The sequence below is a fragment of the Dermacentor silvarum genome, chromosome 2, assembly GCF_013339745.2.
Source record: "Dermacentor silvarum isolate Dsil-2018 chromosome 2, BIME_Dsil_1.4, whole genome shotgun sequence".
NCBI classification, from domain to species: Eukaryota; Metazoa; Arthropoda; class Arachnida; order Ixodida; family Ixodidae; genus Dermacentor; species Dermacentor silvarum.
In genome coordinates, this window is record NC_051155.1 from 90,708,318 (window position 1) to 90,734,365 (window position 26,048).

General features: G+C 48.0%; 1 protein-coding gene across 1 annotated transcript in view; it reads left to right on the top strand.

The window, feature by feature from the left end:
- Window positions 1-399: 399 nt before the first annotated feature.
- The window catches only part of LOC119441617 (hemicentin-2), a 30,994-nt gene continuing 5,345 nt past the window's right edge, over window positions 400-26,048 (top strand). Inside the window, exons 1-6 of the mRNA XM_049662818.1 lie at window positions 400-421; window positions 1,780-2,165; window positions 6,462-6,620; window positions 9,333-9,626; window positions 14,714-14,988; window positions 25,374-25,581. Coding sequence (XP_049518775.1) covers window positions 400-421; window positions 1,780-2,165; window positions 6,462-6,620; window positions 9,333-9,626; window positions 14,714-14,988; window positions 25,374-25,581 — 1,344 coding nt within the window. The remainder of the gene's footprint in view (window positions 422-1,779; window positions 2,166-6,461; window positions 6,621-9,332; window positions 9,627-14,713; window positions 14,989-25,373; window positions 25,582-26,048) is intronic.

The window sequence follows — 26,048 nt, forward strand, 5'->3', positions numbered from 1 at the left end:
AAGAAAAAAACACAAAGCAGCAATAACAGTAAGAAAATGAAATACAAATACAGTAATAGAGATATGAATGTTGCGAGATATGTACAGTAAAAAATGCTAAAAAGTAAAAACGTAGAACGAATGTATATCAGACATGCATGAGAGAAGAGGCGTGCATCATGTAATGCTGGCAAGTACTGCTTAGTGGAATTGTTCTACACACTAGTTTTTGGCATAAATGAAAGAGAGTGACTGAGAGTTAACGTGAAATTGCTGCCAGGCCACAACAATATTTGTCGAAAGTAATGCAACACTCGCCGCCTTCTACGTGTTGTTGGTCTTTTTCTCCCAACCGTACGTGTCTCTTCATAGCATTAAAGGGAGTCTTTAGTATTCTATTATTTTCCCATGTTTGAAAATATGTCGCAGCTTCACCCGAAAGGTGAAGCATCAATTGCGATAGCAAATTAGTAGTGAGCTATACGGAGTAAGGATAGTAGTTTTATCAGCTGTATAAACTTGGACATACAGCATCACCAGCAACGCGCAGAAATGTTGTCGACGCCGTCGGCGTTTTGCTCGCGTTCGCGCATTCCGCGTTCGCACCGAACGCGTGCGGCGTTGGTGACTGTTGCCGGTGCCTCTGGGGGCGGCTCAGAGGTTTCCACGAGATCAGAACGGGACACTCGTCGAGAAGCGTCGGAAGTCTTTACCACCTTCTCGCCTCGCAACGTTTTCATATAAATACGCATTTGGTGCCGCAGCTAAACGTCACCTCCCCTCCCTCCCTCCCGTCCCCCCACGGCCTTTTGCGTGACGGAAGAAGTCGCGTTTGCTTTATATATATGGTGATTGTAAAGGAGGAAAGAGACGCTTAATTCTGCAGCCCTTTAGGAAGCACGGCGCAGAACACGCGTTTGCTCTCCGCCGTGCGTTCGCTCCCCGTGAAAGCGCGCGTCCCTCGCGCGTTTTCACTCGCACATACAGCATACGGCGCGTGGCGACAATTTCATCGCCGTTGGACGTCATGCGGAACCTTACGGCGACGGCGATGGCGACGGCAGAAATCCGCTTCGGAGTGTCCATATAATTGCTATCGCAATAAAATCTATCCCTTTATTGTACATAAAAATGCATGTGGCAAAATTGTACATAATGATTAAACAGCCTCTGAGCACTTTTTATGTACACGTACTCATATCGCATCTCCTGCCCAAGGCATGGGTAGTTCATGGCGAAGGAGACGAAGAAAAAGAAGCTCAACACCTGGTTGACCCACAAAAATGTTTTGAGGCGACAACAACAACAACAACAAAAATGTTTGCTTGGCAATCCAAAATTACCTGATTGAATTTAATCGATTACCTTGCTAAAGTGATCATCCCACCTCCCCATCATATTTTCTTTTATTTATTTATTTACCTTTCAACTTTCCTTATTCATGGATTTCTTCTGTTTGCTTTTTCTTCTAACGAAAATTTTACTTTCTAGGTTGTAGCGCTCCACATATGTTAATTCCCTTGTTTTTTATTCACCCAATTTAAGCACCCGATTCACGACCGATCCCTCACTGTGGGCATGCGCAACAACCACTCAAGTAAACGACAACCCGCGAGCCTCCGCCTTATGCTCTCTAGATCACGCTGCAAGAAGGATCAGCTATACTCGTACTGTGCCTTGTGCTGAATTGTAGGTAACAGTTCTAAGCATGTAATAAGTTCATAACGGGACCACAGCGCTCAAGGCGTAAGCGCTTGGTCTTATTACGGTGAGCACATCGGCAGCATTTCGTTTTTGCAGGCATTGAGGCCGAAGGTATAAGGAAGAAGAAGAAGAAGAACAAGCAGCAGCAGCTGCGCCATTTCGCTAAGGAACAAGAACAACAAGTAACCATGTTCTACGCCCTGCTCACATGGCTTGCGGCCACGTCCCTGCCGCGACTCCTTTCTGTCGCTGGCTCACCATTCGACGCGCCCGAAGACGAAGAGCCGTGGTCGCTGGGCGGGGATAAGGCGCCTCACTACAGCGAGCGACTCGTGACCGAAGGGGAGCCCTTCTCGCTCAGCTGCCGGCTGCGTCCAGGGGTAGACGTCGGGTCGTGGCTCAAGGACGGCCGCAGTCTCGACGCGGGCGCCGGCTACGAGTTGCGGGAGGAGCAGTATGCCAGCGGAACCTCGGAGGAGAGGGTAAGCCATGCGCAGTCCTCGAAGCGCTCGGTCGCGTGCACAACTTAACTACAGCCGCGTGGTTTGCTAACATGTTATACGGAAAACAAGCACTGGACAGGAGGAGCTGCAGCAGTCTTGAGTGTGCAAGTGAAAAAATTTCGGGCAGGACTCAGCTACGATGACAATCAAGGTATGCCAATACCCGAAACGCGCCTTGTATCAGGCGTGTACTGCAGCTGCATGGGAATCCTCTCTCGCTCTGGCTTCTGGACACACTGCCCCATTTTGGGGCGCCCCCGCGAATTCAGCGCATACCCAGTGGTACTTACCCAACGGTGCATACCCACGGGAAACGTCCACATTTTTAGAATGCACTACTTTCGGGATCGGCCCACAATTTTAGACTTTGCTTAGGTTAGACTTGGTAAATTTAGGTAGCCGGAAAGAAACTGGTCTGAGAATGCCAAATAAAGCTATTCGCATTTATATGCTGTGATCGCCCGGTACGGAGGCCACGAAAAATGGCACGACGTCATGGAACATCAGAAATTTGCTGATACTACAAAAAACGCATAATTTCTATAATTTCTAAAACAAACTTCTTGCTCACACTTTTGAGCTGTCTGTAGGAAATTTTACATTATTAATACCGAAGTTTAGGGCTTTGTCGTTCTTACAAACTTGCTATCCATAAAAAGAACAATACTTTAATGGACTTCGCTGGATTAAGAAATGATGTTACATTACTCTAATACTAGAAACCCCGAGAAGTAGCACATGAAACGCTTCCGGACGAGTTAGACAATGTAAGGCTCAATTTTCATTTGCCTTTCGCTGCCTTTGCTGTTAAATAAAATAATAAAAATAGATTTTAATGTAGCCTCAGTAACTTTGTATGTTTGTTTGAACATGTGTTCAATGTTATAATGCGTAGCATTCCTTGGATAATTTTCTATAAGCAGCGCTAGCTGCTATGAGCAAAGTAACGGGCAATGTGGGCTGATCCCGAAGAAAATGCAGTCTACCCCAAAGCTCGTGGTGTCACGAGGAAAGAAGACGAGAAAGTGGCACGCGACCTACGCTCCAAATGTTCCAAATAGCTGACTGGCTTTTTAGAACGAGAGAATGATCGTGCGATCGCGCACTAATGATTAGAGCAACCGGATGCTGCGCGCGACTGCAGAGGTCCGATTCAACCATCGGTCAAGCATTAATTACCTTTTCATTAAAGTGAAAGCCTTATATGTCTCATGGTGAGGTCTCCGTTGCAAGGCCGTTTCAAAACCGCGTCGTAGACACGAAATGATCCTCTTAGGATAAGAGGCAATAATGCGCACAAAATTGTGATTGAGGGCGGAAGAATGATTAAGCAAGTGGGTATAGAGAGAGAGGTGAATGAGGTGAATTAAGAGTGAATTGATGGTGACTATAAGGGGTATAGTTGGATGATTGGTGTCAAAAGAAATGTAGTGATGAGATAGAGGGTGCCAAATAATGCAGAGTAAATTGAATTGAGAGTAAATGAAGGTGAATCGAGTTTTGATAGGGTGAATCAAGAGTCATAAAAATTGGAAATTTGGAGTAATACAGCTAACCAAGTGTGATAGAAGTAAAACCGAGATTACGCAGTGAATGAAGGTGAACCAAGCAGTGATAGGGTGAATCAAGAGTGAACCAAGCGTGAATTAAGAGTGAACAAAGTGGTTATGGAGTGGGAGAATGACTTGCAAAAAAATGCATGTGAGATTTGAGGGCCCAAGTGAGAGCGACTCCCCCCAAAAAGTGCGGAGTTTCGAGTTTCGAATCACAGGAAGGGTGACTTGCAAAAAACACGATGACTTGCAAATATGACTAAATTGTGGTTCCAGAGTGATGATGACTCAAAAAAAAAAAGTTCGAAGTCATGGTCCGTATTTGGTGAAATAAGGATGACTTGCAAAAATGAGCTTGCAAAATGTGTAAAAAAATGTGGATAAAGAAAATTTCAAATTTCACAAAGCGTAAAAAGTAGTCGTCGTGTCATTGAGTTAGCGGCGCTCGGGCTTTCACCTTCAAGTCTTCTTAGTTGTGGCATAAGGGACTCCTAGTAATTTTAAAACGAGCCGAAACAGGCACTGACTTGCCTACCGCAATGTATCTAGAACGAGGTAAAGTACGCGTGGCATACTCATCAGCCTATATTTATGTGCACTGCAGGACGATGTCCTCTCCCTGTGATCTCCAAGGACCGCTGTCTTGCGCTAGCTGATGATGATGCGTGGTATTAAAAAGGGAGGCTAATAGCGAGCTGTCTGAAAGCGGTTGGTGGCACACTGAATGGTGCTCGTGAAAGCCTGTTTTTGCAGCAGCCAACGACCATGTTGAATGTGCCTATCGCGCTCTGCGTTTCACTGGCGCTCTGTGCAGGCTGATATTGTTCTGTGCGAAACGTGTGCGCTCTCGTCTCGGGGAAAAAAAAAATCCACGCAGGCACGCAGCTGCAGGGGAACATGAAACGTCTTATGCGTGCTGCGGAGGGGGAGTCGGCAGTATACGTAGAAATGACGTTACCAAATACGCAAGTTACATTTACTCATGCATTACAAGGCTTACGTGCCCAACTTGTGTTACAGCTAGTGGGGATCCTAAGGTCTAATTAAGTAATCGTGGTCGCTTCATATTTGTAATCGGCCCGTCGTCGTCAAAGTGTGAATCGGCACCCTCTGTCTTGGTGCCCGAATTTTTTTCACTCCATTTTCGGGACCCTGCGCGTCGAAGCGAGAGCGCCATTGCCAAGAAAGTGTGACATTTATGCACGCTTGTAGGTTTTATAACTCCTGATGAGCACACGTTTGAGATTGATGGATTATATATATATATATATATATATATACACTATGGCTGATAGGTGAGCTCTCTCGAGCACGATCACTGCCGCTCGGACCGAATAACATACTGCCAAGTTATGTCCCCGTGAAGGTCAGGACAGGCTAAATTTAGCTCTGATTGCATCATGCGTAGCGCAACCACAGTGCCATCTGTGCACGCGACAGATGTTTCACCGAGTAATGGCCTCCTTCCTCTAAACAACGATACCAAACTAAGACACGTGGGTGGCACGGTTGAAAAGATATGATCGATAATATTATAACATGCTTTCGTTACATGCTGTTTTAGCGAACGACCCTCTGTGACAGGTTTTAAGCATGTTACATGTAAACACACACACACACACGCACGCACGCACGCACGCACGCACGCACGCACGCACGCACGCACGCACGCACGCACGCACGCACGCACGCACACACACACACACACACACACACACACACACACACACACACACACACACACACACACACACACACACACACACACACACACACACACACACACACACTTGAATAACGTTAGCTGGGACACCCTACGTACACTGTTTACAGCCCAAAAGTCATTTGCACGGTTTCTCCACCCGTCGCTATGAATGCAGCACTTCAGGAACACGTACACAGAAAGCGTGCGGCATGGCAGCTTGCAGTTGTCGTACTTACCCTTTTGGTAAGTACGACTGGTAACATGGATTTATGCTTGTAGCAATGTGAAATTAAGTGCTCTACATGGCTTGTATGAACTCTGAACCTCGCTGACTCACAGTATAGGCTAAGTAAGCGCATAGGCATGGTGTCACGAATTTCGATAATAAGGTGAAATAGAGGATGCACAGCGTAACGGCGGAACTTTATGACTACGCTGAGAGGTTTCTTCTAGAGTTTGCCTTTTTCTTCTGGCGTTTTCACGCATGACGAGAATTCCCACAAATGCTTGGATTTTTTTCACGACCCGGCCTCTGGCAGCGGCATCGCTGCGAAAATCACTTAAAACAGTGTTAGACGAGGTAGACGAAGAGATCATATTAAATTCGGCGAGCGCATCTCCTATAGCGTAGATGGTTGTCAGCTCTCTGTATGCTGCACTGACTCTACATGCATACACATTCTACGCGCACCTTGGTATCATAATGATGGAACCGCTCGTGCGGGCAATGACAATGAACTTTTATGCTTTCAGTATAAAAATCGCAAGAGTCGTAAAACCATGGCCAACCATGCTTATGACACTGTGACTTCGTGCCGCGGACCGTTACCTGCGCAACGTACGGTGACTGGATTTCGCGTCGGTGTTGGCGGTACTGGCTAAAGCGCTGGCGGCGCCGTACGACGGCCGCACAGTGGCTATAGCTATAGTAGCTACGTAGCCAAGTGTATCGCTTAGGTCGGGGAAGAATTGCAACAGCGCATAGGCGCCAACAAGGCAGCGGCCTCGCTTGCGCAGGTAGTAACGCTGACCGTGCGAGACGCTCAGGTGTCCCACACCGGCGAGTACAGCTGCGTAAACGGCCTGCCCTCTCGTTACCACCACGTGATCATCATGCCTAAGGACAGCAGCAGGGACCGTGGAAAGCCGCGGACATTCATCCGCTGCATCACACTGGTGAGTGATGAAGTGACGCTTGCGCTCGTTTCTATGGTGTATTGTTTCAGTAGAACGGTAGAACAACTACCGTATTTGCATGAATATTGTATGGAGCAAGTTCTTTTTGCTTCTTTCTCAAAGCGAAGCTGTTTACGGCTATAGGGTTCCGTGGATTTTTCGTGTGCGTAAGCAAAAGCTCAGGTGCCGCGCGAACGCGCTCGTGCCACTCCTCGCGCGTTCGTCGTCGTCTTCTTCCCCAGCTGGAAGAAGACGCCACATTACGTGTGTAGAAGAAAATACTATTCTTCGGGAGTTTGTGAAGTTCCCTTTAGGAATGACGCATTTGGTTATTATTTTTCCATTCATACCATTCAAGATTGGAACTTTCTTGCACAAAATGTTTGTATTTAATCGAATGATCATTTTTTTTCACGCATTAAATGACTAAACGCAATGGTGTGACTTGATAACTAGGTGTATTCCCCCTGCTCTACTACATTTCAGGCAATAATAGGTGACCCGTAAAAGGAGCAATCGCAGGGAATTGTGGGGCGCGCCGTCTGCTAGCAGCTTCCGGTTCGACGGACGACGCGGCGGCATCGGGGGCATGCTCGGCGCACGTGTTTTTCTACGCGGTTTCAACTGTCGGTCGTGCGAAGCTTTCCGTCCGCTTTGTCGACCGGCAATGTCGTACCAATCATACAGCTGATTTCTAGGTTTCAGTTCACACTGGGCGCGACGATCACGAGCCAAGAAAGGCAAGGATACGGTTTCATTCATAAACGAACTCTGGTTTTCGTTTCGGCGGCCTTTTTTGTTTCTGCCAGGTTTAGCTATACGACATTTACCGCTGCTTGGACGCACCCTCACTGACTGCTCTGCGTGCGGGTCAGTCAGACAGATGAAAAAGCTATCTTTATCCGATAATTCATCAAGCATATAGAAGCATTGCTTAGAAAATCGTGTGTTGAGGTGATGGGTACAGCAGCCGGGCCAATACTGCCCTGTGATCATCGCTGCAATCATCAGTAACGGCGCAGCTAGCTTAATTAGATATTGAAGTGCTGAAAATGTTTGAAAACTGCACGCTGTCTACGGCATTTCTTGGTCGGAACTCGACGTTCATTTGAAGTGGTCCGTAGTTAGAAGTTTTCGCTTTTTTGTCAACAAGATGGGGAAATCGCCGTATCGCCGACATAATACGGCTGCGCATTACCTCTAACTGCGTTCAAGGAACTAAAGTGGGCTAGTTGGTTACGAGTATTATGTATGTATCTCGCTGTGTCCCGTTTAAATTCGCGCCGTCAAACCATGTTTCATAATACCTCTATATGTGCATACGAGTACTGAAATAGTTATTGTTGCTTGAGTTAATGTTAGAGAAAGAATATAAATCTTGAGGAACCATTCCGTGTCGGCCCTTACACAGCACATCGCCACCTGATAAGTACGTGCGTTCATTTTCTTTTTGTTCAGTGTTGGTTCAGTTTTGGAAGTGGCAGCCATGCCTCTGATGCTTGTGCACAGCCGACTCGGCAAGGGATGCTGCAAGGCAGTAGTTAGACGAGTTTTGCTTTAACGCTTGAATTTGAACAGCCAACGGCTGAACAGCCGACCATGGTTTTGCTAGGCGCCTGCAAAAGGGGAATCTTCGAGTGTGACAAAGCCGGACTGCAAGCGCACCAATAGGCTTCAACGGCGAAGCGGTGGCGGCGGCTGCGCTTTCTCGAACCGGAAACAGCGAGCAGACGGAGCATCCCTAGAATCCCTCGCTCTTTTACGGGTCACCTATTCCATTGCAAGCATCCAATAAACAAATGAAATAAAAAGGGGGATTGCAACACGCTTTTGAGATAAAGATGGCACGCACTGAATAACAATTCGTTCCGTGAATGTTTACGCTTAGAAGGCAATAGAACGTAAGTTTAACGCGGTTTATGTTATAATGTGCCTTATTTTAGTACAAATGCGGAGCATTTGGTTCCTTGGACTCTTACGCCCAATGTGGGGCAGGAGGACGAAGGAGAAGGTATATATTTCGAAGTTTTAACGCGCTATCGTTAAGGGCCCCCTGTAGCAGAAAATCTGATGTCGGCGTCGGCGGCGTTGTCCGTTAGAAAAAAATCATCCCGAACCACGCATTCCGAACCATGCAGGCCCTCCGCGAGGCGCATAGGCGTTACTGAACTAATTGAATTTCTGAAAGTGAATATCGTCAGAAAATTCGTAAAGTACAACTTACACACAACCTACAGACATGATAGCTTCGGACTGTGATTTGAATCTACGACAAAACATAATCCTGTTACGCAGAAACTCAAACACAAACCCCTTTTCCAGCTGTCGTTTGAGGTTTGTCTATGGATAGTGGATAGTGGCGCGCCCCGCTCGGTTCCTTGCAACACCATCCAGATGGCGCTCGCATCCGCGCATCCGCGGCGGCCGCCATGCGGAGGAAAGAAAAAAAAAGAACCAGAAAGCTCGCGTTCGTGCATAGCGTTCGCCGCCAGCGTTTTCAGGTACACATTACGGTTAAATAAGGTGCGGTTGCCGGGAAGCGTGGAAAGCAGTCAGGGATCTTTGAATGCTGTCGCGTTCCACTCTTAAAGGCGAAGTTTAAGCGTACTCCCAAGTTTCTTCCGAGCACTTCGCATCTGGTTACACTACACTTATGCTACGCACAAACTGCGAACATTGAGATCGTTCCCCTGAGTCCCGATGTCTGTGCAGAGGCTCAACGAGACCTTGGAGATCCCGTGCGACCTGCGCAAGGATGGCGCGGCAGAAGTACGCTGGTACCGTGACGGGCGAGCGGTCAGTCCGGTCGTTGACTCCCGCCTGAAGTTGAGGTCCGACGGAGCGCTGTTCATTGACGCCGCCATCCACACCGACACCGGTGCTTACCGCTGCCGCTCGGGAATGCGTGAGTCTCCCCTGGTCATCGTCACGCCGCCCTTGCACATCGAGACTAGGCCGGAGACACGCGTCGTGGACGCCGGAGCCACGGTTAATATTGATTGCAAGGTACGCACGCTCGCTTAAGGCATCGCTTATAAATCAGTTTACTTCCTCATTGTAAGGAAGAAGGTCGGCATGCTCGGAGTCAGTTCATCATCTTGCTGAGCCTTGGCGCTGCCGCGGCGATCCTTGCTGACCGTCTCGAATAAAGCCCTTTGACAATTGCTGGGTTCCCTCCGAGACTGGAACTTCGCAACCGGGTTGTCCAGACAGTCTTGGCCATGCCGGACGAAAAGCCTTTGCACCTTGCTACCCCGGCACCTCCACCAACTGTTAAAGGGGTTTATTCGAGTCGGTAGACTGTCAGCAAGGAGCACCTTGGTAGTAGCACCAAACTGACTCCAACGCACGCGCTGGCGATGAGGCTTCCGAGCATGCCAAACTTCTTCCTTACCGCTTGTTCTTCTTTCTTGCGCTGATAAGTGTACATTTCTGTAAATGACAGTACAGGCCATCGCAATTACACCGTGACTAATTTTGAAAGCAGTGAACAGAAAGTCATCTACGTCAAAAACTTTTTTTAGGGGCGGACGTATGATTGCTGCAAAATATGTGCGATACAATGCTGCAACCCGAGTTGACGTTTCCAGTCTAGGTAACATACATGTTACGTCAGAAAACTCCTATGAAACAGACATAAAGGTGCAAACAGCTGAACCGGATATTTTATTGCGATAGCAATTATATGGACACTTCAACCGGATTTCTGCCGTCGGCGTCGCCGTCGTCGTCGCCGTCGCCGTGAGGTTCTGTATAGATAAAATCCTCGCCGCGCGCCGTATGCCCCAGCGGAAGCGTGCGGGGACGCGCGCTATCACGGAGAGCGAACGCACTCAATCTCTCACGCGCAAGCAAGGAAGCGGAAAGCCAGCGCCGGAGGGAGCAGGGTGGGGGGGGGGCACTTCTCTGCCAACGACCGCGCTCGTCGCTCGTCCGCACAGTCTCTTATCTCTCCCACGCGCAAGCAAGGAAGCGGGAAGCCAGCGCCGGAGGGAGCGGGGGAGGGGGGGGGGGCACTTCTACTCTGCCAACAACCGCGCTCGTCGCTCGACCGCACCGTCTCTTATCTCCACACGGCTCTGACCTTTACGCACTGTGCATTCGCCGCTCAGTTTCTGTTGAAGCGATAGACCGCACGTACCTTCGCCCGCTGCAGCGTATGGGCTTGCTGCCAGCGTTTTGACAGTCGTTGTCTGCAGTCATTCAGTGTGATCTATTCATGTTTGTTTGTGCGCGCTCACACCACGCTTGTTCATTCAGTTAGTAATAGTCGGGCCACATTTTCCAACGCACGCTACACATGTAATGCTGCCCGGATCGGCAGCGCAGCGCTACAGGTGTGTCCCTTCGCACGCGCTGCCCACGGGAAGCGCTTCTCATCAACACCACCGTTTCACACGCGCCTTCTCGTGGTCATCGAGTCTCTCTTCATGTCGGTCTACTTACGCCGCAGCACACCTGCTTACTTAATCAGCTCATGTTTACTACAATTTATATTGCTACCAAAGCCGCTCACCTTACATCGTATGACATTGCTGTGTTGCTATCGCATTCATTGCTTCGCCCTTAGGGCGAAACTGTGACATTTTTTTGAGGGTGCCCTAGAACTTCTAACGTAGCCGCTTGCTGAAAATCTAGCATTTAGAAATTTGCCTAATGATTCGTACCTTACGATGAATTATTTCTCTAAAAGAAGGTACTGCGTAGGGTAATCTATAATGTTAAATTAAGGGAGCGGCAAGAAACTACTGAGATAGAGAATAGTTGGATTTCGACGCTTGCGCGAGAGGACGTGACCACGACGGAGAAAGTCCGCCGACCACGTAAACGGGGGCAACAGCAAAGAAGAGCCAAAAAAAAAAGCAATGTGTTTCGAAGTTAAATCGCCTAGCAGCGCAAGAGACAGGGCAGGCAGAAAGGAAACGGGCGATCGTACATTTCCTTTTTGTCTGACCTGTCTTTTGCGCTGTTACTCTATTTTTCATCCTGTACCAACCAGGATAAGGTAGCAGTCTTTGCTATGGATTTTAAGAATAATTCAGCCGTTGGGCACATTATGATGCGCTTGGTCTCTATTTATGTATATATTTATTTATTTATTTATAGTACTTCAAGAACCCCCAGAGATGGGGTATTACATGAGGGATATGGACTGAATGTAGTCAGTCAGTGACTGGAGGTCAAGCTTGAAGTGATGCATGTCGAAGTGGCGCAGTGCGTCGGCAGGCATACAGTCGTCAGAAAAAAATCGTGCAGGTGGGATAGTCTTCATCGAGGAAGAATACGTGGCCTTGCTGTGGATTATGTGACTGGACAGGCGATGAAATGGAAATATAGCTGAAATTTGAATAGGTGCGTGATAAAATTAGTGAATGTTTGGAAGTCTGCAATGTCAAAGCTTCTAAACATCAGCCTCTTTCTAACCTAACTGAAAACAACCAGATATTGTTTGTCAGAGCCATACCGAGCAATTTTTCCGCCCCAAATCATTTTTTAAAAACTGTATTCTGACTGACAAATTTTAGTGCGTGTATTCTGCGTATCGTCCAACACTATTTTAAAATTATATAGTAGACTTGTTAGCTATACTGCCAGAGCCACATGCCGGTGATTGCAGGGGCAGTTATACTCTTGAGAACACCGAATTTTATATTTATACATACATAGCGTCACGAAGAACCCTCCCACATACATGCTTACCGCTAAGCCGTTGGCTTCGATGCACATTTCTACGCAATCAAAGTCTTCACGTGTTAGAACTCTCTATGCGGTTCATATTTGTTTCACTACTCTGTAGAAATATAATGGGAGTAAAAATGTTGATGCTGATGATAAGAGGGGCACAGCGTTCTAAGCAAAAGCCTCTGTTATTATAGACACGGCAGTAAAATCAAAGAGGCCGGCTGATTTTATTAGACGAGGGCGCAAGATAATTGGACGAGCATTTTCGCACTACAAACTTGCTGAAATATATGAATGTGGTGGCCAGGACTCCAATTTGGGCCGGAATTAGTGGGAGATTTTCACAATTGGAAGCCGATTAAGGGAGACCCATGCATGTCGGCGCTTTTGTTCTTGCCATTTCCATCCTTTAAAAACACGACGTCTCTTCATTTCTCTTCCCCCTCTCCCCCCTCCCTCGAAGGAAGAAGAAACATTCCAATCTTATTTTACCTCAATTTTACTTACTTGGTTCTAAACGCCAACGAAACGAAAAAGACACAGTTCAGAGATATGACGTTGTGAATATAAATTAGTAAGACCTACACAAACTGATTTCAGAAACGCTAACATGATATGCACATGAGAATAACTCAACCGGGCTACACGATTTTGAACTGAATTTGATTCAGTTGTGCGTGATACGTTTGAGATAATTTTGAAGCACATCATTGTGAGAAATGTTTCTTATAGGATCGTAAATGATGCACTCGTCTAGAAACAAAGAACGTCAGGGCAGAGGTCAGTAGGAACACCATTACTGTAAATTAGAAACAGCAGAGATCGGAGAATTCTGCCTTGGGATACCCCGCAATGTACAAAAGACTGTGCTGATGTGCTTGTGTCAGGGGGCATATACAAATTGCTGCCGGTTAGTGAGGAAGTTAAGTATCCAGTCTAGTATAAAGGGATTAATATTAAGAAGATAAAGCTTTAGGAGTAACCATTGGTCTGAAACGTTGTGAAATGCGTTTTTTAAAGTCTAAGAAAAGGGCATCGACAGGTATGTTTAGGTCGAGGCTAGAACATAGATCCCTAAAGATTTTGCTAGTTGAGAATCGCACGAAGGACCTTACGAAAGTGATGTTATGGGATACGAAAACGTCTACGATCTGAAAGTAAACAACATGCTGCCTTAGTTTAGAACAAACACTGGCGAGAGGAATGGGACGATATCCTAGGTATACTTGATCGTGGCGCGAAATACATTTCGTGAAAAGAGGACAGAAAAGAGAAGACAGCGAAGCGCCAAGACAGTCGCTTCGCTGCCTTCTCTTTTTTGCCCGTTTTCCCGAAATGTATTTCGCGCAACAATCAAGCATACCTAGGAAACCTAAGCACCAACTTGCCCAAGAAGTAGTTATTTTGGAATGGGACGATAACTGCAGCATTAAGATGGAATACCTTTTTTTGGGGACTGAAACGATCTTGCTCACTCTCCGGTCTTGCAGCACCACCCCTGAAAATTAATTATATTTTGGAGTTTTACGTGTCAAAACTACGATCCGATTATGAGGCACGCCGTAGTTGGGGGCTCCGGATTAAGTTTGACCACCTGGGGTTCTTTAACGTGCACCCAATGCACAGTACACGGACGTTCTTGCATTTCACTCCCACCGAAATGCAGCCGCCGTGGTCACAATTTGATCGCGTGACCTCGTGCTCAGCAGCACCACTCCAGATATCTATTGCTGAAAAATAGCGCATAAAATTGCGATCACATTTATTTTGACGTTTTTCAGCATTTTGGTGTTGATATGGTCGACGCCAGATGATGATGCAACTTTTAATTATTAAATTCGCTTCTCAATGCCCTTAGAAGAAAAAGCAATGTCAGGCATGCCTGCATGACCAAAATACAGAGAGAGAAAATGTTGTGTGGTTCGACTGCAAAAACGAAAAAATAAAACACATTGAAGTTGCTCAGTCAATTCGTGATCGGGAATACGACGGTCTTGTTCATCAAACAGGGAAAATGGCTGGGAGGTATTGTGGTGGATAGTCTTTTAGAAGCTTTTGGGATAACATAGCCGCAAGTGTTTCTGAAGAAAAGAAAAGAAAAAAGTTTTTATTTCTGGCCAGAGCTTCAAACTCTTTTTCCGCGATATAACATTTGCTCTATACACATGTGCTGTGAGGCCGGTTCGATTAGCGAAAGAGCCTTCTTCCTTCACCGTTAAAACGCTTTAAGCATGACGTTTAAAGAATGGGGACGACAGTTTTTCTGCTAAGGCAACAGTGGCTATGAATTTTGCGAACAAATGGAGCATCTCGTTTTTGGAAAGCAGCCAAATGACGGCTTTTCAGAAGCATATCTGGAAAGATTGGTTACTAGAGCTTGCCGATGTTCTTCGAAACGGTGCGCGACGCAGGTGGTCGGCGGCAGCAACATTCCGCATCTCAGCTGGCTCGTGAGCGGCGTCCCACTCGCCTCGTCGGGATCCCGGGCGCGGCTTTCGGGATTCGCTGGCGTCCGCGACTCGCTGCTCACGCTGGCCGACGTGGCGCCGGCCGACAGCGGCGTGTACACGTGCCGGGCTCTAGACGAACGCTGCCCGCGGGCCGCCACGGCATCGACCAGCCTGCACGTGTGGCCGCAAGGAGTGCACACCAACGAGGAAGTGCCCGGCTCCGGGATGCTGATCAGGTGGGCTAAGCGGGGCTTGTCTCGAGCTGCCTGTACCTGGGCACACGTCTTGCCAAAATGATGCGAAGTAACTGTCACGTCCGAAGCTTGGCTTAACAGTTAGGTTATTAGAATCTGTAGCGCCTGGAAAATGTGAATGGCTCCATTAAATGGCCACGCATTTTCTTCGATCGTCACTTTCCCCCCATCTCTTACCCTGCGCACGCTCTCAGCCTCACATAATTTGACGTTAAACAACATTAGAGCGCTATTTTATTGAATAGCAAGATTCGGATTACTCATCGCTTAATTTCACCAAGAACGGCTGACGAGAAGTATTATTTGCCGCATTCGGTTCGGGAACCTATTGCAGTAGCGGTGGAGGGGAAACGCAGGTGATGGGGTTGGGAGTGTAAATGCGCCGCGTTTGTTGACATATACAAATCGCACGAAATTGCCCGAGAAATTGGTTAGCGGCAAGAAAACGTCTTCGGTGAGTGGGACATGACGCCCACCTGCTTGAAGACGAACGAAGAATGTGAGGAAAGAGAGAAGAGAAAGGCATGACACAGCACTTCGCGCACAAACACAGGAGCATGCCTACAGACGAGAGTCGAGTCGCGTAGTTGAAAGCTATTCTTTGAACAGCTTTTTGTGGGCCTCGTTTAAAGAATGCATGCTTGACCTTTCGGGAATGAGTAATCAGTTAGCGAAGATGGGGAAAGATGCACAAGTTGGAACTTGCTCGGCCGGACATGGAAAATGAGGTGCACAAGCACTGAATCGAATTAGCTCCAATTAGAGCACTGCACGGGCCGGATTTATCGGCCCAAGCCCGGCCCGGGCCCGCGTTACAAGGCCCGAGCCCAGCCCGGGCCCGTAATACAGAGCCCGAGCCCGGCCCGGGCCCGGGCGTACATGATCGAGACCAGCCCGGGCCCGGCCCGGGCCCGTGGTTCCAAGCCCGGGCCCGACCCAGGCCCGGCCCGGGCCCGGGCGTTCATTACTAAGCTTTGCTAGGGCCCGCGTGTGCATGACCAGGCCCGGCCTGTAAGAGAAAAAAAAATCTGTATTTTTTACTTACAGATTATGCCGTATCTTTCACCCTCGCGTTCCGAGGTTTAATCAGCTGCAGTATATAAGCAATAAAAGGCCGAAATCTTTGTTTCTCCCACGGGAATATCAGTAATCCGGCCCATTGCCTGTGCTGCTATTTTTCCGCTGGTGCGCATGCACTTACCTTGATTTGTACGATATGGTTCTATGATGTCATTTAGTATGCAAATATACAGGGTGTTTCATTTTAGCTCAACCAAATTTTTTAAAATTGCCTGTTGCAGATTGCACAATTATATAATAATCCTTGATCTAAACTACTCGATGAGGCGGTCATTACTTCCACGAGAAAACAAAACGACTAATTGAAGAATTACCATAATTACGCTAATTAACTTTTTCATTAACTATTTTATGGCACATCTTTCAATCTACGAATTATAGCCGCTGAGTTCGCAGGCGTATCCTCTTGGAACGAATTCTCAGGACTGAACCAGTTTCGAGATAATCATTTTCAAAGTGTCCGACGAAATCAATCAAATCAATTTATTCTCCAATTTACATGCTGGACGGTCATTTTGGACTAAAAGCTACATACGTAGCTTGACGTGACCCAAAACACCAGGCAAGGCAATAGTACGTCAGTGAACAGTGTGCGCACATGTACAATAATTCACATATATTTCCAGCTGTCACTGGAATTCCTCACGGACGAAATAGCTTTGAACGGAAAAACAGAGAATATTTCCGTCACGGCGAGTTAAGAGAATTGGGAAAAGTTTTAACAGAATGCATTTTAAACAACACTACAATAGCAATCATCGTCATCATCATCATCATTAGCCTATATAAAATATACAATAGCAATACTAGCTATACAAAACAACACAACACCAGCTATACAACATAACATGAGATTGAATTTTACAAGATTAACATTTGCTAAGATAACGAAACAGGATGTACATTATTTACTCAGAGCCATACACGAAGGCAGAATAATAATCACATCAGATACATTACAAGCTACCAACGTATGGGCTGAGTTCATTCTTACTGAAATTATTGACATTTTTGTGTTTGTTCAAATTGAATGGTAGGTTATGTATTAGCGACTGATGCTTATAGAGTGTTCTGAAGTATGGATTTGTCCATATCTCAGGATTTCTTGTGTTCGCATTAATGCGATGACGCTTTATGGAGGCTAATTGTTTTATGTAGTTCCAAGCTGATTCTGACATAGATGGCCTAATTAATGGATGGTCAAAACGCCTAATTGAATATTTAACATAATTACGCTAATTAACTTTTTAATTAATTATTTTACGGCACATCTTTCAATCTTCGAATTATAGCCTCTGAGTTTGCAAGGCGTATCCACTTGGAACGAATTCTCAGGACTGAATCAGTTTCGAGATAATAATTTTCAATATATCCGACGAAATGCGTGGGTGTTCCAGTTAACTTTTTGTGGAAAACGCTGTTTTATGCATTGAACAACAAAAGTAACTGGCCTTAGCGCCAAAATAATGCAATAGTATCGACACTGGTAATAGTGCAATCGCAAAAGCGGTAACATGGAAATGGTTTGAGGAGTGGTTCTTTGTATAATTTATTTTTCCTTACGCGGAAACAATGTTTGTTTCTGTGGAAAAAAAATAGCGAAGCTTGCACTGCCGGCGCAATGCTAAAGAGACAGCGGAGCTGATGGGCACCTAGCTAGTCCTGGTTTTTGGACTAGGCTAAGCACTACCAAGTCATCCCCAGCATTTCCCGTAATTTATTTATAATTGATTGATTATCGATTAGCTATTGATTGACTTTCAATTGTCTATCGCAAGATATTGGCCACGTATTTGGGCTAGGCTAAGCACTACCAAGTCACCCACAGAATGTTCCGGAATTTATTGGTTATTGACCGATTATCGACTAGCTATTGATTGGCTATCAATTGCCTATCGATGACTGACTGAGTTTAAGTAGTCCCCACCATTTTTAGCTAGACTTATCCAGGCTCAGCTTCGCTAGTTCACAGGTGTATGTGCCATTGCGCTTGGATCCTTTCTACACTGCTACCAGGATCGGCACCCTTTTTTGGATTCAGCAGACACATTGCGCCCGGCTGAAACAGCTCGGCTGTTAAAATTAGAACATCATCTGTTTTAATATTTTCGTCGATAAGATATACAGTCATCCGATAAGATATACAGGCAAGAGAGCGGTGTGAATCAGAGAACGGGGATAACCGATATTTTAGTTGACAATAAGCGGAAAAAATGAAGCTGGGCAGGCCAAGTAATGCGTAGGAAGGATAACCGATGGGCCATTAGAGCTACAGAATGTATATGAAGAGAAGGGAAGCGCAGTCGAGGACGGCAGAAAACTAGGTGGGGGGATGAAGTTAGAAAATTTGCAGACGCAAATTGGAATCACCTATTGCAAGACAGGGTTAATGGGAGATCGCAGGGAGAGGCCTTCGTCCTGCAGTGGACATAAATATAGGCTGATGATGATGATGACAGTCATTTTGCACGTGTCACTTCAGCTTGGCACAGAATGCATTGAACCATGCAATGCATAACGGTTGCGTGTACTCGAAGGCCTACTTAGGTTCTTTAATGAGCGGGCCCGAGTCTGGCCCGGGCCCGCGGCCTCAAGCCGAGCCCACCAAAAAAACGCTTCGGACGGCCCAGCCCGGCCCGCGGGCCGGCCCGGGCCCGTGCAGAGCTCTAGCTCCAATATCCACCGGACAAAACGGAAACTTGAGGAACTCGGCGCACGTCCTCGCGTTTGATATAGCGATATAAAACATCAACCTTTAAGATGCGCATCTTAAGCAAAACATCCCTTGCGCAGCGGGTTAAAACACGACCGGATATTGGTTTGGGGCGTTTCTCCTTGGCGACCGGTTCATCCGGACTGTTGTGGGTGTCGACGTTTAACCAGCTGGGAGTCGTCGAATTGGCGTGAGGTAATGTAAGTAAAGCCATGTACTGATGTTGCAAGTGTATCAGCTATTTTTTTCCTAATGCACCATTGTGCAAGGGTATCTACTGAAACGTTATCGCTCTTCCGTGAGATGCAATTGGATGGAGCGCTTTGAAAGCTACACGTAATTTAAACGAGCCACTCTACACTGCTTATACGGCCGACATAGATGCAAATTTGTTGCCGCTTAAAGCAGCAACAGTATACAATGCATTTCAACAGATACGGAGCAGTTGAGCATCGATGCGGCGTTGAAATACATTTGCGAACGACCCGTAACATTCAACGGCTGTATTTCTCAGCGACTACCACGGTCGTGCTATCTTAATGGACTCTGGTGAAAGGTTTTTAATATAAGCGCGCAGTAAACGCATGTGCGCGAGTGCGCGGCGATCACGTGGAGTTAGGTCATTAATAATATTGGTAATATTGTCGACTATAGGCATTCTTACATATCCTTGATCGTCGGCTCTATGGAGGAAGGAATAGGACTATAGGAGAGCGTTTCCCGTGGCAATCTCTGGAGGCTGGTCATAAAATATGTAAAGGCCCATGCGAACTAGACCCTCGCTACGATAGGCGAGCGGTGTTTTTTAGCCGCCGAGCGCGCATAGAGCATGAGGGAGAGTAGAGCGGAGGACACATGGTGGCAAAGCCGATCATGTCGAGGGCGTCACTGTAGCGGCTACTACGAACCAGAACCAAACAATGCCTTGAAATGTCGGGCAACCATGTAGGGCCTATTTACAAAGATCCAGCGCGTGGATGAGCCGCGCCGGGAAGAAGGGCGGCGTCAAAGGTTACTGGCTTGCCGAGGCTTGCTGCATGTCGTCACTCTCCCGTCTAGTATTTGCTCCCTCCATGACAACCTCTGTGACCATGCGAAATTGTATGCAGCTATACCTGTGGCCTTCACCTTATTGATATTGGTCGTGCCTTCACTTTATGACAGTTCGTTTTTTACGAACCGTAACAGCTTGGTTACCATCGATTAATTCGGCCACTTGTCGTGTTTCGAGATCAGGGGCCGTATTCTGTAACGCTTCGGTTTTCGAAGGATTCGGTTTGCGTGCAGCGATTGGTCGCCGCCTGGGTGACGCCATCGCCTCAGGGCGCGAACGCATTTTTTGCTGACGTCACGCACATGTCAATCACGCGGTAGTAGTAGTAGAAAACATTTATTGTAAAAAAATATAGGACGAGCGGTCTTCAGGTTGGTCGGGGCCCCTATTCTAGGGCTCCGCTGGCGTGTGCTCTGCGGCTGGCCTGGAGTGTGGCAGCTCTCTGGGCCGCCTCCTCCGAGCTGGAGAGCAGGGCCTCCCATCCCTCTCGCGTTGTGGTTTCGTGAATGTTGTCTTGAGGAGCCTTGGCGCATTCCCACGTGATGTGGTCCAGCGTGGGCTCGGCCCCGCACCACGGGCACTCATCTGGATACCTCTGTTTATCTATTTTGTGTAGGAGATGCAGGGGCGGGTAAGTTTTAGTTTGCAACCTTCTCCAAGTGACTTGTTCCGTTTTGCTTAGTTTCCGATGGGGTGGGGCGAATTTCATTCGAGCTCTCCTGTAATATTCGAGGATTGCCGATGGGCTCCAGTCTACCGGTTCGGGTTTGATGCTTGCCTCACTGTCGCGGTGGCACTGGTATGTTGCGTGCGCAGTGGCCACCATGTGGGCGAGTTCATTTCCCCCTATGCCAGTATGACCTGGTATCCAGATGAGTTTGATTGCGCCAAGGTCCTTGTGTTCATTTATTATCTTGGCGGCTGCCACGCAGACCCTACCGTTTCGGTAGTTTCTACACGCCTGCATGGAGTCCGTCAAGATGTGGCCTACCTCGTTTGTGTTTGCGTGCGCTGCAATAGCCATAGCGATGGCTATCTCCTCGGCCTCGCAGATATTGTGGGCCGGCGCTGTGGTACTCGTGACTTCTTTGTAACTGCTATTTATCACTGTGGCTGCAAACCATGGTGTACGTGTTCTGTGTACTGTGGCGTCAGTGTAGTATGTGTTATTCCGGCCCTCATATGTTTTCTTGGAATGCTTAGCCCTAGCTTCTCTGCGTCCCGGGTTTAGGACAGGGTCCATCCCTTGTGGGACTGGAGAAACCGTGATTTTTAGGGGCGAAACTCCTTAGGGTGTGGGTCTGTCCCTCCTCTGTAGTAGTAGTAGTAGTTGTCGTAGTAGGTAGCCACGTCTACTTTTTATGAGAAAAAAAATTCCGAGAGTTGTGGCCGTAGCGGAATCGAACCAGGGACCCCTCGCTTCTGAACGCGTGGCGCTAACCACTACGCCACGAAGCGCACATGGACAGACGCACCACGATGGCAATAAATACCCAACATTAACGAAAGACTGCGCGTTTCTAACGCGTTTGTGCTAGCGCGTTACGGCCCGTGCAAGAAGCTGGTGTAAGACGCTGTGGCCTCTCCGCCTTACCCCCGTATTCATAAACGCTGATGGCGTCGGCAAACGCGGTGCACGTTCCGGCATGTGTAAACGGCTGCGTAAGACGCTCTGGCCTCTTCCCCTTAGAGTACTGCATGTTTCTAACGTGTTTGTGCTAGCGTCCCCTTAAGCGGGAGATGGTGCAATTATAATGAAGGGCGCTGTTATAAAATAGGAATGACGTCACATAAGGCGCGTGTCATTGGTGGAAGTCAATCGTTCGATTTAGTGCGGCGAGACTGGGCGAATTACACGGAAGACTCACGGTTTACCGATGATTCCCTCCGGAGCTTCGCCCACTCATCATCATTCACCCCGTGGATATGCGGTGTTTTTTTTCTCTCTCTGGGCGGTTGTGAGGTCCGCCTGCCTGTTATGGAGTTTCGTGCAGTCTCGGAAGCCCAGTCTGCGCAGGGTGTCTCGTCCGGTTGCTGTCTGGGTGAGCCTTAACTTTTGTACATTGAGCTGTGCCTCCATGAGTTCGTCGAAGGTATTCGAGACCCCAAGGGCCATAAGGAGTTCCGTTGAGGTCGTTTGGGAAAGCTGCAGGGCCGTTTTGTAAGCTCCCCGCAGACAGGTTTCTATGGAGTCTATCTCAGTCTTTAGCAAGTTGTAGTAAGGAAGACTGTATATCATTCTACTTTCGATAAGACTTTTTGACGAGACGAATTGTGTAGTTTTCTCTCATGCCAACCTTTGTACTAGTGACCCTTCTGATCCTTCTAGACACCTGTTTTACGGATGTCTGAATGCGGTGGAGGTTGACGGTGCATCTTTGGTTTGACTGAACCCACATGCCCAGGATGCGGACGGTGGTTTTCTCCTCTATCTTTTTCCCAGCCAAGTGTACCTCTAATTTGTGTTGCATATCCGCTGGGACCGATTGGTTGCCCTTGCCTTTCCATATTCTAATTAACTCTGATTTTTGTGGGGCGCATTGCATGCCGCGTTCCACTACGTATGCCTCGATGATGCTTGCGGCTTCCTGCAGTCTCTCTTCCTTTTGCCCCAGCGAGCCTGTGGTAATCCAGACCGTGATGTCGTCCGCATACATAGCGGACCGTATATGCGGCTGGTCCTGGAGTGTCCTAGCTAGGCCTAGCATGGCTACATTGAAGAGGGTTGGAGAGATTACTGCTCCTTGTGGTGTTCCGCGATGTGGCACTTGTATTAGTCGCGATTGTAGGGTGCCGATCTTGATTTCAGCCTTGCGATTACTTAGAAATGCCGTAACGTATTTGTAGATTCTTTCCCCGCATTTTGTGTCGGTGAGGCCGTCCAGGATCCCCTGATGGCTCACGTTATCAAAGGCGCCTTTTATGTCGACAGCCATAACTACGTGCTCGCTTCCTGCTGCGGGTTGTATGAGCACCTCCTCTTTCAGCTGGAGCAGGACGTCCTCAGCTGAGAGGTGGGGCCTGAAGCCAAAGACGTTGTGCGGCATTAGGTCATTGTTTTCGAGATGGTCCTGCAGCCGTTTGTTTATCACCCTCTCATACAATTTGCCTAGGCATGACGTGAGGGACATGGGGCGCAGGTTTGCTACTTCCAATTTCTTACCGGGCTTTGGGATTAGAATTACCTGGGCATGTTTCCACTGTTGCGGCATGGTGCCAAGTGCCCAGTGCTCGTTAATGGATTTTGTAAAGGCCGTGATCGAGCAGTCGCTCATATTTCTGATCATTGCGTTGGTGATTTTGTCCGCTCCCGCTGCCGTATTCTTTGTCATGCACCCGATGGCTGCGCGGACCTCGAATTCGCTAATGGGGGCGTCCAACGCATGGTTGGGCTTTCCTTGATATTCTGCGTCGTAGGGGCGCGGGGCCATGTCTCCTCCAAAACACATCTTCTCGACCTCGGCCAGGAATTTCTCCTCCGTGCCTGCGTACGTATGGAGCAGGCGTTCTAACGCCTTATTGTTTTCGCCCTTAGTTTTGGTCGGGTCTGTGATGGCACTGAGTATTCGCCATGTTTTGCTCGTACTCAGCGTTCCGTCCAGACTGTCGCAAAATTTCTTCCAATTACTTTCAGCCAATTCTAGGGCATAGTCCTCTGCCTCCTTGGTGATTTCAGCAATGCGGATTTTGAGTTTCCTATTTAGTTTTTGCCTCTTCCACCGTTTGGTGAGCCCTCTGCAGGCTTCCAATAGGTGGAGCAGATGCGGATCGACGCCTGGAGCTTCCTCTGTGGTGGCCACCTTTTTGGTGACCATATTTTTGTGGCTGCGGAGGTCGTCACACCATTTGTCCAAAGTTTCCATGTCGAGATCTGCATCTGTTGTGCGTTCCCTGTATGCGTGCCAATCCGTGACTTCAGCGGTACCAATTTGCCTTCTAATTTTGCGGGTTTTAAAAGAGATGCTGAGTATGTAGTGATCACTCCCCAGGTTGTTGAGAGTGTTCAGCCACACTGCGCCAACGAGATTTCTTCCCATTGTTAGATCGGGACTAGTGTCTGCCTGTACGCTATTCCCTATCCTTGTAGGGATTGTGGGGTCCGTGAGTAGTTGTAGGTCCCACTTGTCCATAAGTTGTACTATCTGTCTTCCCTTGACGTCTTGGGTGGGGTAACCCCATGCCCGGTCCCTTGCATTGAAATCCCCGGCGATTAGTAGCGGTTTGGTGTCCGCTTTTCGAAGCGCTCCTTCTATTATGCCGGTAAAATCCGCTCTCCTTTGGCGGGGGGGGGGGGGGGGGGGCTATAGATCTATAGATGTTTAGGAGAAAAACACCATGCCGTCCTGGGCCCTTACACAGAATTGCTACTAACATGTGGGAGATGTCCGTATCGACACCAGCATCGTGTTTGATTACCGTTACGGATTTGTGTATTAGCGTTGCTACCCTGTGCTCTTCCGAAGCAGTAAATGCTTCATAGCCCTGCAAACTTGGTACAGTGCCCACTTCTTGGAGTGCTATTGCGGCCGGCGGCGTCTGTTGGGACTTAACCAGCTGCTCCAGCAATCCCTTTTTACGCCGGAACCCTCTGCAGTTCCACTGCCAGACCTCTGTGGTTTATCAATCACGCGGAAACCGAATTTGTCGTCTACTACGAAGCGAAGCCGCGCGCGCTGCTTCGGTCTGATCCGAAGCGCGGTGTGCCGTGTGCAGAGCCTGTGCGTGCCGTGTGCACGGGCGAGATCGCGACAGTCGGAGCAAAATGACGGCGTGTGCGATGCCTGTGGCGCCTGTTATCGTGCTTTTAGCGAGCCTCCGTGATAGACAACGACAACCTCGACGTCGACAAGACGCCTTTGAGATGACAGATGAGGGATTCAGGCGACAATTCAGATTATCCAAAGAGACAGCGCTCCGTCTGTGCAAGGAACTTGAGTGTGTATTTTGGCCGCAACGCGAAGTTGGCGTACGACGTGCCACCTAGCGGCATAAATGGTCAACCGAAGTAAACAAAATTCGTTAAGTCACTCACCGCCAGTACAACTCACACGCGTTTCATGATGAAAAACGTAAACCTCATCAATACCATGAACAAATTATTTTTATTTACCGAGAAGCGCTCGTAAATTGGTATATTTTTACTCGGTTTGTGACGTTCACTGCCAAAAAAAGAAACCTTCGCGCCGATTGGTCTCTGACCTTTTACTTGTTTTCATTACGTCAACGGACCGCCCCAATGTGACGCCACCGCCAAACCGAATCCTTCGAAAACCGAAGCGTTGCAGAATACGGCCCCAGGATGAAGAAGTTCTCAGAGAACCTGAAATGCACACTTTATCAGATGCCTTGAAGCACAAAATGAAGTTCACGTGGGCCTTGACAGTCGTGCTCGTTCCTTCTCGGCCTATAGCAGGACTTACACATGTACTTCTCGGTGATAGCACAGACTGACTCGAGTTCCGAGATATGCAGAATAATCTTCGAACCTTCTTACGACCATTTCATCCTTTCGGCGCGCAGGCCGTTTGACCCACAGCTGACCCTGTCCTGCTCTCGGCCAGACGCCACGGAGAGCGGGTTCAACTGGACCAAAGATGGCGTCCCGCTGACACAGGGAGACCGCTTGTCCATCACTGGTGGCACCCTGACGGTGAAACATCCGGCAGAAAGTGACGCTGGAGTTTACGAGTGCACACTCAGTGACTCCAACATCACAGTTTCCATACAGGTAGCGTGTGTTAAGGTTCTTGAATAAGTATTAGGGAATAGTGAGCGGGAACGAGTGAGCAGGAAAATGAATCCTTTAAATGCCGTGGACGAGTATCACTCGGTGGAATTGTTTTTTTTTTCTTGGAGAATGTGCCAAGTACGAATGTGTCTCGTCCGCGTGTTCGAGTGCTCGTTCTAAGCGACGGCAACAGACCCTGCTAGCCCGATTCGTTTTGACGATGTCGCGAGTTACATATTTGGCCGCTAAAAGGCCTACGAACTCCTTTCATCCGGCAGAGATTTTTGAAATGGCGGCTGCCAGTCGCATGTTGCTGCCCCTCACGCGAGCATGCAGACTTCTAAAAGAGGCCTTACTCGTCTGACGGCGTGGCACTTTGTGTGCTTTATTCCGTCTACAGCAGACAAAGAACCTCTGAAAGGGCGATGGCTTCTCTGTTGCAAAGGTCGGAGCAGCACCGACAAAAA